The sequence below is a fragment of the Ptiloglossa arizonensis genome, chromosome 12 (genome assembly GCF_051014685.1).
Source record: "Ptiloglossa arizonensis isolate GNS036 chromosome 12, iyPtiAriz1_principal, whole genome shotgun sequence".
Classification (NCBI taxonomy): Eukaryota; Metazoa; Arthropoda; class Insecta; order Hymenoptera; family Colletidae; genus Ptiloglossa; species Ptiloglossa arizonensis.
Window position 1 is genome coordinate 13,873,204 of NC_135059.1, and position 13,674 is coordinate 13,886,877.

At 46.2% G+C, this 13,674-nt stretch overlaps 1 protein-coding gene across 2 annotated transcripts in view; it reads left to right on the top strand.

The window, feature by feature from the left end:
• LOC143153431 (neo-calmodulin) overlaps positions 1 to 13,674 on the top strand; it is a 44,970-nt gene that overhangs the window by 4,520 nt on the left and 26,776 nt on the right. The window contains exon 2 of one of the 2 annotated variants that reach the window (XM_076324599.1): positions 4,795 to 4,836. The exons of the other annotated variant lie outside the window; for it this stretch is intronic. Coding sequence (XP_076180714.1) covers positions 4,795 to 4,836 — 42 coding nt within the window. The remainder of the gene's footprint in view (positions 1 to 4,794; positions 4,837 to 13,674) is intronic. 2 annotated transcript variants of the gene reach the window in all.

Sequence of the window (13,674 nt, forward strand, 5' to 3'; positions counted from 1 at the left end):
CCAGTCTTGCCAAAACTTCAAAGAAAATTAAGAAAAAGTCAGTCGAAAAGATTCTTCTCCGAATAAATTGGAAGAACTATTCCCATCGATGCAAATATGCTAATTTTAAAGTCGAAACCCCTGTTACCGGTACCAAACGTAAAATACATTTGTGCCTATCCAGAGAAAAGTGCTTTCTCCTGTATCACAAATTGCAGCAATTAGTTTTTACCATTTCGAGTAAGATCTTTTTAATTCGTTTCATCGGTGTTCGTTACGTTTACGAAGAAATATTTCGGTACAATGGCCTCTCGGTTGTTTTCTCGCAATGTGCTAAATTTACTCAGAGACTGAAATCCAACGTCAACGAAAAAGAACGTTAAAAAATGGCTTTTCTTGACCCCATTTGACAATGTAAAATTTATGCAGAACCTTTAAGAATACCTCTCGAGGAAAAAAAGACTACGTTTCGTCTTCTTCTTCGTCTCCTTCTTCTTCTTCTTCTTCTTCTTCGGATATTGAAACATCTTCGAAACAAATAACGAGAAATTAAACAGATGATCGCTAAATTATTAAAATTATAATCGGTACAGGTATTCGTCTCTGGATGCAAAACAATGAACTCGTTGTTGACCATTATCCCATATAGCAATGATTTTACGGTAGATTCGACTCTCCTGTAACACGGTTCGTTCGTTCCATGTTGTATCGAAACCGTGTTAAGCGAAACCTAGACAGTGCGATGGAAACATTTCGCTGTACGGACCTTCTGCATTGTCCAACTTTATTAAGAGAGCACTCCGGTATGAAATACGATATTTTCTAACACCTTTTACAATTTTTTTTTTATAGAAAAAATATAAAATATTTTGCAGCAAGAGTTTCAAGTTATACTATATTTACACATGTTTCCGTGCAGTGACGATACTTTCTATTCCTTGAGAGACGTTCGACGTTCGTAAAGCTTTGTAAATTGTTCATTTTCCAAAAGGGGTCATTTTTTATCTTTCTCCTTCGAAGAAATTGAACGCGCTCGTGTAGAAAAAATGAAATTTTCTTTTCGGGGAAGGAGAACTCGCGGCCGAGCGCTACGGAGGATTACGCGTTACTCGCACGCGTTAGGCAGGATACGCGCGATTCATCTAACGCGAATCGACGCGATAAATTGCTCTCCGGTTGCGTAATTGTTTTGGAAACTTTGACGCGAGCAGCCGCGACCGTTGAAAATGTTCAGCCAGTGCCCGACGCGAAGCTCCCACGGCGGGTATCCAATTAGCGAACGTTTACAAGCGACTGGAATTTTAATGATCTATGGACTCCAACGGGCCACGGTTTTCGAGCAAGGTTGCAGATGCCCACCCCGAAGCACTCTCGGCGCTCTTCTTTCGCTACGTTCGAGCAATTAAACGTTTCGCGAGCCCGTGCGATGCATCGTCGTCATCGGGAACATTGAAAGTTCGCACGTCGGACGGCTAATGAGAGAAATTCGCGAAAACGAATTCCAGATGGGATACGTTTCTAGACGAAATTCGATGTTTCGACGTCCCTTCGCGAAAAATCGCGTTCAACGGTTCGACGTTCCTAGAATGCGCAATTTTCAAAAATGACCGCTTTCGGTGCTCGTGGGAAAAGAAAAATCTTTACGCAATATGGAAAACGAACGTCTCGCTCGTCCACGTATTTCGAGTCGATAAGCCGAAAGTTTGCGATTAGCCGCTTATCTAGGATTGCAACGTGGCTCTTGTACTTTTGAACGAGGTGACGCACGATTTAATAAACTTCAACGAGGTATGGCTTTCGCTGGGCGATATTATAGTCTTATCAGGGATTAAAATAAAACGCGACGATGATCCAGTAGTCACCGTCGGAATAGGGTTGTACAACATTTTACGGAAAATTTGCTATAAACGTGCCTAAAAATCGAAACGTCGTAGCGAGTACGACTCGATCTAATCAATGCGCGTTGTCCCGTTTTTCGAACGACGACCGTTTTTATCGAAAATAATCATTGGGAAAGATCGCGGAACGATTTCGCAAGATATACGGATGGACGTTGCGTAAAAAATTGTTCTTTTCAAACGAGTACCACGAACGACCATTTTCGAGCATCGTCGTTCCTGTGGCGCGATCGCACGAATGGAAACACGTTAAGGCGAGTCGAAACGCTCGGTACGCGAAATTATTCGACGAGGGTTTCGTCGACTCGAATTCGCGAGCGTCATTGGAAATCGATAACCGGGCGCCATTGTACGTCGACGGTCGATCTTTCTCGTCGATAGGTTCCGCGTCACGGAAAATGCTCGACGCACTCGCGCGAATCGGGCCAGATTTTTCCCAGCGACTGCTCGCGCACCTCGCTTTTTTTCCAAGAGATCGTCGCACCTTTACCATGGATACTATTTCAAAGAGGAAAGATTGCGTCAAATCGCATTTTCAACGCGTATTTTCGCGAAGAACGATCGAATTTGCGCCGGTACGCGGAATCGATATTTTTCCGAATTTCATATTTCTTCTTCGATCGGACGAAAGATCCGTTACCCGTAACATTAACGGCGCGCGTTTCGCCCCCTTCGGAATTTCCCGCTGAACGCGCCATCCCGATTGAATTAATTGCGCGGACTACCTTCGGAAGCAGGCAGCCGGGCAAAAACCTACGAAACATCGGACGCGTTGCGCTTACACTGCGCAACGAGCGAATAATTGACCGTGAAAACACATTCGTTCGCGGCTCGGCGTCGCCCGAGGATTTCTCGCGCGTTGGACGAGCGGCGGTGTTTTTGCGAGTGTTTGCTTCGATAATAGCGATAATCGAAGGCTTTCGCGGCCGTTCGTGAACCGGTAACGTATTTCATCGGTCGGACGTAAGTTTATTTTTCGACTCGGCACGAGGATCCTTCGCGAGCAAATCCTTGTTACGAGATCGGGTTCGTACGCGGGGCATAACTTTCGGCATAAATTACCTCGCTGGAAACTATGTAACTTTGGTGCGAAACAACTTTTCATTTTGAGTAACTATTAACGGGTTACGTTTCTCCGTAAGTTTTTTCCAACATTTTTTACGTTACTTTAATCTTGACTTTGGCTCGGCTCGCCGAAGCGTTTCTCCGATAAATTTGTAGAAAATGATCTCGTTCGTCGTCGAGCCCCACTCGCGTACCGATGTTTTCTCGACGAGTGGTAAACAATGGCAATCGCGAATGAAAAGTGCAGCAATAAACTCACGGATAATCGTTGCGTAATAATCTTCGAACGTGGGCGGAGTCGATCTTAAAGCGTTTCGTTCCAATCGTTGCTCTTTACGAGAGGAATAGCGAGCACCTGTGCCCACTTCCATCGGCACTTTCGATCGCGGGAGCTTGGACAGAGGGATTCGAATAATTGCCCTTCGATCGGCAACGCTCGTACCTGCTGGATTTGGCCCGCTCTCGAAAACCGGAGTCGCCCTTTTCGAATCCATCGATCGCCAACTGGAACGCGACCGGACGAAACGTAACGCGAATCGATTTCCCTTTTCGGCGACGAAAGATCGCGTTGTTTCGCGTTGCGTCGTTCAGCGGACCGTAGATACTTCGAAACGATTAACTTTTCGGGTCGATCGAACTTCTCCTCGTAATCGAAAATGCGATCGAACGAGGGTGTCGGACGAATCGATAGATCGAATCGACGTCGCGAGTCCTCGAACGAGGAAAAAATAAAATAGGGCGCAGTCGCGACGCCGAAACGCGGTCTTCCTAGCCTCCGCGTTGGGTAATACTTCCTCTCGAGGTCGCTCGCGATAAGTACGCGCGCAACGCCTACGACCTATATTCCTCGGCCGGATTTTCAACGAAGCGAGTAGAGACCGACGGTCACGGATCGAAGAGAATACCGGGACAGTTACGGTCGCACGAAACTCGTATTGTACCAATTGTCCCCTGAACACCGAGAAAACTAGGCTAAGAAGAAACGAGACGTTTCGACGAGTCGGAGAGATTCATGCGAACGGACGCGGAACAACGGGCGAGTTTCGCGTGGAATCGGCACGAACCCTTTATCCTTTTCACAGCCACGAGACACCCTCTCTTTGCTTCTTCCGAACGCTTTGGTTGTACAGAGAAACGAAGCTACACGTTAACCGTCAGATACACGAAAACTGGCCTCGTAACTGTCCAACACTGCGACACTCACGCTACGCTGTCGTCTGTGTTCGGTGTGCACTGCTCTCGATACGCTGTACGTTCCACGATACTGTACACCGGCAGGATACGAGCAAATCCACGAGCTCGGTTCACGTACCGTCTTCGCCCAGCACGGAGATTCTTTTCTCGCGTTGATCGTACCGCTCGAATCCCTAGATGTCGCGCACCAATCGGACGATTCGAGAACGCGTCGAGTTCGAGAAAAGGCTCTCCATTCTGGCGCACCGTATCACCGATCTACAAGTAACAACAACCGTTCTCTCCTCCGTCTAGCTGTCGCATCCAATTAAAAGAGGTACACGCGTATGCTGTTCCAACGGATTACCATAGACACCCTCTATCTCTTTCTCTCTCTCTCTCTCTCTCTCTCTCTCTCTCTCTCTCTCTCTCTCTCTCTCTCTCTCTCTCTCTCTCTCTCTTTTTCTCTCTCTCTCTCTGTATCTCTGTCTATCTCTTACTCTATTATTACCCTTTTCCGTTCTCCAAACTCGATTCACCGTTTACGCGCCCGTGTCCATTTTCTACTAACCCTGTCTGTTCTATGTATTTGTAATACTATACCTGTGTATCTCTATTTGTACTTTTCCAACTGCAGTGTTGTGGTGATTGGTGACCTGTGCTGTACTTGTGTTTACAGGCCCGCAGCGCCAGTACAAGTAGCTTTAGAAGCCTGAGCCAGGTACATACCAAAAATTGACATAATCCACATATAGCTGAGAAATTAGTGATTACTAGCTATATTATTTAGCCGGACATAGCTAGACACTTAGACCATAGACACTACTTGCTCGTGCGTAGATGCGTAGAGCACGCGCGAATTCTCGTGTTCCGTTTGCCGGGAACCTCGACATCACCGGATAGATCGCCGGTGGTTCGATCGCGATGTTACGATCATGATCGCCACACCATTAGCGTTGAGATCAACACCCGACGAATTTACCCGAGTCTCCTCTTTCCCTCCCCCCGATTGATCGACAAGAAGCGAACACTTTCCCGGCGGTAACGTGCTACGAAACAACTACGGACAGTTTTGCCTCGGAACCCATTCTTTTTCAACGAACCAACGGTAGTACACGCCTCGCGTATGGTGCATGCACGCTCACGGGGTTCCCTCTTCCGACACACAGAAACGCAAGAATGCTGAATGAGGCATGCCAACACCTTACGCACAACCCTGTGAAATTCCTCGCCGATCGCGCGTGTCCGTAGAACTTGCATGGTTTTCATACCGCCTGCCTTAACCTTAGATCACTCTATTCGTGCATCCCTTTCTTTACTTTTCTCTTTCACCTTCTTCTTCTTCTTCTTCTTCTTCTTCTTCTACTACTACTACTACTACTACTACTACTACTACTACTACTACCACTGCTACTACTACCTCTCGACACAGTGCGCAGTGATCCAGAGTAAGTATACGTACGAGAAACAGGAGATCTTTTTCGAGAACGGGGCAGTCCCCCGCGATGGGATCCTCGATAACTTTACAGACTTTGCGTCGCCGTGTTCGATACGAACGATCCGAAATGGCGACTCGAAGCGTCTTATTTGAGCGATGCATCGTTGTTTACACGCCCGCAAAAGAGATAACGTCCGATGCAATGGAAACGGAGCCGTAACTCTCTCGCGGCGAAACGTTGTTCGAGTTTTTGATCGTTGCGTTGCAAACGCGTCGATAATTTTTACAAACGTGCGATCGATACTATTTACACAAGAAAAGAATGTCGCCGAGGACCGGGACCATTGGAACAGAAGGCCCTTTACATTGACTCCGGTATCTTGATTGGTGAATTCAAGAGGTTTCCTCGTCAAAAACTTTGCGTAAATGATATTTCATTTTCTTTTCAATACTCAATACCAATCACCGAACCATCGTGTACTTTTTCCTCATTTTCAATTAGTAGAAATTTCATTAATATTATACAATATTCTATATTCGCAGCCAATTAGCTCGGTACTACCTGTGACGAAGTATTATTGTTCGTCGCGAGTAATACCGAATACCAGTTCTCACCACGTGGAGGTTGTTGCGAGCGGAAACCCGGAAGATGATAAACGGAATCTAATCATCTTTTACATGGAAAGATCGTCCATCGCGAGTAACGCCGAGCTAATCGGCTGTGCACTCGGACTACTTACTTAACATACAAGAATAAATTGTATATCGTAACCTAGAAAAATTATAAAATATAAGATTATATAATTATACAGATAATATTATCAAAAATTATGTAGATAAGGAATTATATAGGATAAGAATGTACGATACTGCTAAGAAAGGTGAGAATGTGACTGTAACTGAATGAAATACTATATGTATGTTATATTGAATAAACCAAGCATATTTAGAGTACCTCGCGTATTTTTTAATTTAAACTTTCCTCCCCATTCCCTACATTACTATGAATCGCTTCGACGATAATTGAATGACGCCATTTCCAAAAACACACGGAAAACGAATAACTCCTTCGCTATCGTGTTCTCCTGATACCAAACTGTGAAAATCGGGCAAAAATTTGAGAAAATGTCCCATACTGGAACTTTGCTATCAGGAGCACACGATAGCCGAGGAGGTATTCTTGTTTCGCGGATTCTTGGAAAATAACGTCAAATTCCAAGAATTTCCGCGAATTGAAATTTTGCGGGACTTTCGAATATATTTCTGAAATTGTGTTCCAATTTTCGCCAATTTCGGGACTTTGGTACCAGGAGCATATCTCCTAGCCGAGGAGGTATTCTTGTTTCGCGGATTTTTGGAATTTATGTCATTCGATAATTTGTAAAGCGATTCATAGCAATGTAGGAAAGGGAGTGGAATGTTGTAATGAAAAAACTCGTGACGTATTCTGAATACATTTGGTATATTTAATATAACATACGTAGCTTTTTCAGTTACAATCGTATTGCTACTTTTCATCGTCACGCTTCAAGTATCATACATTCCCGTGTGCTACAAAAATATTTCTGTGTTACAGTATACGATGTATTCTCGTATATTAACTAATTAGTCGAAGTACACGTTGCAAGACATAAGAAGTAACGATTGTTTATTCGATACATGAAATTTACATATGATTAGCTCTTATAATTTAAACGATAAAAGCTATTCTAAATTCGCAGCTATTAGCTCGGTACTACCCGCGAGGAAGAATTATTTTTCGTCGCGAGCAATACCGATTACCAGGTCTCACCACGCGGAGGTTGCTGCGAGCGGAGACCCGGAGAGAGATAGATGGAATCAAAGTTCCATCGATCTCCCTCGATACGCGGTACAGACGAAATTACTAAACTCCAGAGATAGAAGGAATCGATGTTCCTTCGATCTCCTCGTTTAGTTCTGCCGAGCAATTACATTATGGAAAAATTGGGCAAAATTGGGAAATACGCGACGCGAACCGTAGAGTTGTTCCTACTAGGTCGGTCCCGTTTCCCCTCAGTGGGCCAGATTCTCAAGGAAATGCGCGACGCCGTCCACTCCTCTAGAGGAGTGCCCCGTTTCTCCCAACTCCGCAGCCAGGAGCCACGCAGAGCGTGGACCTGACTCACGGAGGATGACGAAGAGAGGGTCTTATGATGGATCAAGGGCTTCCGCAGGGACCGGTGCGAACACCTGCCCCTGTGTTCGCAGCATATTCTCTCTCGAAGCGGACGCACCAGAAGAGACGGCGATCGAGCGTTCGGTCCACCTCCACGGCCGGTCACTTGCTTATGCAACAAGCAGAGGTGGCCGGACTGAGTGACGAGCAAGCGAGCAAAAAGAAACTAAAGATTGGATAATTGCTCGGCAGATCACAGATATTCGTACATGGTGACCTTAAAACTAACTTAGTCTATACTTGGAATTAACATCGGTCCTCTTCGTTCTTCGTTCTTCGTTCTTCGTTCTTCGTTCTTCGTTTTCCGATACATCTAAGAGAATGTATCTAAGAGAAACATAAAGTAAAGGCATCATAGAAAATAGAAATGAAGTTGGTTAGTGGAAAAAAATAAACATGGAAAAACAAGTAGAAATTAAAATCAGAGAACAAATGAAATGAATTAGACAAAGAAACAATTAAAAAAAAAAAAGAAAGGATCGAGAGAGTGGTCGCCAGTACTGACCACCGCCTACCGGCGGCCAGTACCGGTTACCAAGGTGGGGGGTCCCCCTTCCGTAAACCTAAAACGAAGAGATCCGTCCACCTCGGAGGCTCCAGGAACAATGAAATTTTAAACAACCGGGGGTTCCTTATATACCCTCCCCAAGGTGACTTACCGTTTCTTCCATTGTCTTTGTTCGATCTAATCGAATATTTCAACGAATTGATGGCTTTTTAGCCATTATTCGTACCAGAACATTGTTAATAATTGTTTAATCTGCGGTCCTACGACGGTTGTTAGTAAATATGATAAATAGACATCAAGATATTGCGAAATCTTCGAAGGCGAATGGTTTCGGTGAATGTTTGTTCGTTTCGGTAATTGTTATTAACATTTACGCATGTTCCCAATATTGATCGAACAATGTGCATCTTATTTATGTATTGCAATTAATTAAGAAACTTATAGAAATTGATTTTGATCGAGACTCGATGTTGAAACGTGTTTCGTAAAGTTTTAAAGCATGGAAAGTAACAATTGTTTATTAGATACATTAATTTAATATTTGTTTAATTCTTATAATTTACACAATACGCGTAGAAGTTGTATTTTTTACATAAAAGTGCCGAAATTTAATTAATAGCTTTTTTAGATAGAAAAATCATCCCGATGAAGACTTGTGAATCGATAATCGATACGTGTAGCCTTGAGAATGTCAGTTGGATCTCAAGGAAAAATTCCTTCGCGAACAAGCAATATTTCAACGAAATGATATTTTAAGCAATTATTTATACAAGGACATTGTTAATAATTGTCTAAAGTATGGTCCTACGAGGGTTGTTAATAATTATGATAAACAAACATCAAGATTTTGCGAAATCTGTAAAGGTAAACGGTTTCACTGAATGTTTGTTTCTCTACGCGATTGTTATTAACATTTTCGCATGTGCCGAATATTAACATTACAATGTGCATCTTATCGATACATTATAAATGATTGATTTGCGAATAGAATAGAAGTAGAATAGAAATTAATTTTGATTTAAAGTAAAGACAACGTTTTTTAAAGTTTAAAAGCATGGACAGTATTAAATGTTTATTAGATATATCGATTTAACATTTATTTAATTCTTATAATTTATACAATACGCGGAGAAGTTGTATTTTTTACTTAAAAATGCTTAAATTCGATTAATCACTTTTCTAGATAGAAAAATTACGCGATGAACACTTGTGAATCGATAATCGATACGTGTAGCCTTGACAACATCGGTTAGACTTCAATGAAAAATTCTATCGCGAACAAAGAATATTTCGACGAAATGATATTTCAAGCCATTATTTATACCAGGACGTTGTTAACAACTGTTCAAACTGTGGTCCTCTGGCGGTTGTTAATGCTTATGAGAAGGAAACACGAAGGTATTGCGAAATCCGTAAAGGCGAACGAATGATCGAAAATCAAAGTAAAAGATTGGTATTGATATAGTATTTTTCGATTTTCGTCCAGAACTAATTTCTGTAAACTATTTAACGATATATAGTCGCGGGTAGTACCGAGATAATTGGCTGCGAATTTAGAACATTGTATCAATGAAATTTCTGTTAATTGGAACTCATTGAAAAGTACATCGTAGTTCGATGATCGATATTAAGCGTTGAAAAGAAAAAGTTCGACTCGCAATTGCGTTAAAATAAAAAATAGTCGGAATGCGGTAAATTTTCGTTAACGAGCGAAATTTGGTGAAACGATCCCGCGCATCGGCTACAGAAAAACGGGACGACTTCGTTTAATGTATCCGGGTAACGAACTCGATCTTTCGATACGTGATTACGTTCCGACTAAAAACAATCGGAATACAGTGGTGTCTGGACTCATTTTCATCCGGAGAACTTCACCGATCTATGGGCGATACTCCGTCGAGGATACAACGAAGAATAATAAACCGTAAAGTTTCGTTAACGGAGGAAATTCGGTGAAACGATTCGGCGCATCGACTACAAGAAAAAGGGAATGTCTCCTTTTGGTATATCCGGATAAGAATTGGTTCGTCGCACATCCGAGCGACGGTGCAATTACTCGGGTGCAATTACCGTGGGTGTTGAAATTTGTTTCGAAAGGTTCGCGACACTCTAGGGGCAGACTCAGCTGGCTGAACAAAGACACCCGGGGCGTAAAAGGTTCGCGCGCGTTACCCGCCCACTTTCATTCCACGGCCTCCCGCGGAACGAGAATCTCTTGCGAATCTCGTAATTTATTCCCGCCTCGAGTTTCAGTCATCGTTTCCTTCACCCGCAGCGGTTCCCCGCGGCTTTGCGTATTAATTACGCGAACCGGGCCGGAGCCGGGTCTGGGGCCGGGTCTGGGGCCGGGTCTGGGGCCGGGGCCGTTTCGGACTATTCAGAGGGGAATCGTTTTATCCCGAGCGCTACCGGACTGCAATGCGAGCAACGGGGTGTGGTGTCACGGCTGCGCTTTTCGTCCCTACGAGGATCTTTGATTCTCGAGAAAATGTCGCAGAGTGTTCGAACGTATCGAGAAATAGTTGGTTTCACGGTGCCATCGATATTGTCCCCGTTCGCGAGTTTCGTTCGCGTAGTGGGTCGATCAATCGCTTCCGGAGCGTCGCGATAGCTCGCGAAGAAAATATACATAGGAGCGCGTGGCCACCGGGCAGGAACCATTTTCGGGACGAGAAGAGCCACTTCCGAGAAACAAACGAGCCAAAAAAGCGCCGCGTCCGCGAGATCAGAGGGAAGAAAGCCCGGCTGAATGGCATCTTGGGCCCTCGTTCGGAGCACCCTTCCGACGAGTAGTCGTTGGGGTATAAAAGCAATAGGAGAGAGAGGCAGGCGTGTGGCGAGAGCCTTTGAATGTAGCGGGGCAGGCAGTAGGTTCAGGTTGAGGATGGTTCGGGTCGAGGACGACGATCGATAACCCGACTGCACCCCTCGTAGCGTCGGTGTTGTCGTGGCCGTTGCTTTAATTATTAATCGTATCCAGCCGCTTCTAGACCCTGTATCGCGTTAGGTGCAGTGACACGTTCCAAGGTCACGATTCTCCGTGCTCAATCGCTGTTATTCCCCCGCGTTTCGCGAACGTTTCTCGAGAAGCCGTCATCCCCGGTCTGGGTCTCGACTCGCTCGGTCGCGAATATTTGCACGCCCTTGACCCGTTCACGGTCGATCGCGTCGATCGCGTCGATCGCGTCGATCGCGTCGATCGCGTCGATCCCATCGAGCGTTACAATCTCGCGACGTCTGCCCGCGAATATCGATAACGGCGTCCCCCGTCGAATCCTACCGGAACTTTCAACCCCATTTTGCTCCGTGACGATCTCGCTGGACGAGCGGATATCCGTCTCACGGCACCTGTTCCCGTTCGATCTGTCTTTCTACGAGAAATATATCACAGTTGTATCGGATATCCGTCGATCGCGCTCCGACGACGCGATTCGATCCACGCAACCGAGGAATCCTCTTCCAAATATTTTCTTCGTTTCATCGTTGAGAGTTTCGACCGACAAATTGCAAAAGGCCGTACACCCATGGGACTTGTCCCGTTCGCGTACAGGTGGACGGAAAATCGTAATACGATCGAGCAGGGGCTAATGCTAGGTAAAAGTCCGACCGATGGAAACGCGCGACCTTTCGCCCCACAATCGTACGTTTTTCGTTATTCCTCGAATTGGAAACAACGAAGAGAGAGGCGCGATAGCAACGGAAAGAATAGCGCGTTTACGTCGAGGCTCGCGCGTCCAACGAAACACCGAGTCGCGTGGAAACCCGAGTAAACGGAAACACACCGCGTGACGTCCTTGCCGGGTATATAGTAAAGACGAGCAACCCGGCTCGCAATTATCGTAATTGCTCCGCACGGAGTCTCTATACCCCTATATAGACGCACACATTCTCTTTTGTTTCTCCCGTGTAACAAGTCTTACCTTTCGCAGCGAAGCACGTACACGAGAAATTTCCCCTCCGGGAAACGACGTGCCTCTATTTTCCAACGAAACGCAACCCTGACACACGGAGCGGAAAAATTCTTAGAACGCTCGAACCGGAGATTCGTGCGCCTAGAGCTCGAAAAAATGTTCGCAATCGTGTTCCCGGTGATCTTCGGCTCGTTTTCGAGCCGTAACGGTCCTCCCGTTCGCCAACGGAGTATAGCTTTTCAAGGGCGGTTGCAGTCGGCCCCAATTATTGATCCTTGGGAAGCGGTTTCCGGGTCTCGCTCGCAAACACTCGGACAAAACTTGAGCGGCCGGGGCCGGGGCCAGGCACGGAGGAGCGTCGCGGTCCTGGAGGAAACGAGGAGAGAGACTTCGAGAAGGGAAGAAACGAAGGGAGGGAGGGAGGGAGGGAGGGAGGGAGGGAGGGACGGAGGGTGGGAGGGAGAGAGGGAGGAAGGAAGGAAGGAAGGAAGGAAGGAAGGAACGGGACGGCGGGGGGTAAAAGCCGAAAGCGGAGCACGAGAGGAGGGAGGCGGTCGGAGGGGGCGGTCGAGGGTGTTTCTCGAGGGCGTTCTCGTTGGATCTCGTTTCTCAGCGTTTCCCTCTGGCGATCTTTCGGGGACAGTTTCCGTCTTCGAAGATTCGAGACCGTTTTGGCGGGAAATGCTCCTTCACGGACGCGACGCCCGTGTTCCAGCGCCGACAACGATAGAAGGGCTTTCCTCTCGATAGAAGGGCTTCGAAAGCTCCGGGATCCCTCCTCTCGCGTATGCAGCCTATCGAAGCATCGACGAGAACAGAAGAGTCCATCTCGGTTCTTCGAATGCCACGTGTCGGTGCTCGGCGATACTCGAGTATCTTGGACTCGGACTCGCGTCGTGTAAGCGCGAATCGAAAAATTCGAAAGGATAACCAAGACGTTGCAAGTTTCCAAGTAACGTCGAGCCACGTTCCACTTTCGTTACGCGTCCCTGTCACGTCTCGTTTTCAAAGTGCTGCTCGACGTTCTGCTGAATTTCGGGCCTCGAGAATGCTTTGCCCTCGCTCGGCGAAGGTTTTTTCAATGGACGGGGAACGATGTTATCGGGTTACCAGCTAAGCGGTATCGTCGTCTATAAGCTCGATAACTCGACCGATCTATGCACGCTGCGAAGCTATAAAACGACGAGGCGCGACCTCGAACCTTGCGCGCGAGTCGATGCCCGAGTTGATCGAATAAGTGGCCTTCACGGAATTCGAACACGGTGCTCGTTGCACGCTCAGCGATTTGCTCGCCAGAGATTCTCGATTAATATCCCGGCGCAAGTTTCCCGCTTTCGAGGAGACAGGAAATTATTAGCCGCGCCGAGGGCGGTTCGGCGAGAAACTCCAAGTCGAGGCTGATTTTCGCGCGCTCGTCCGCGAAAAGGAAAAGACCGAGCCGGCCTCGGCGAAGTTGGCCCAGCTTCCGGTTTACACGAGAACGCGGATGCCTCGCGATAGCCACG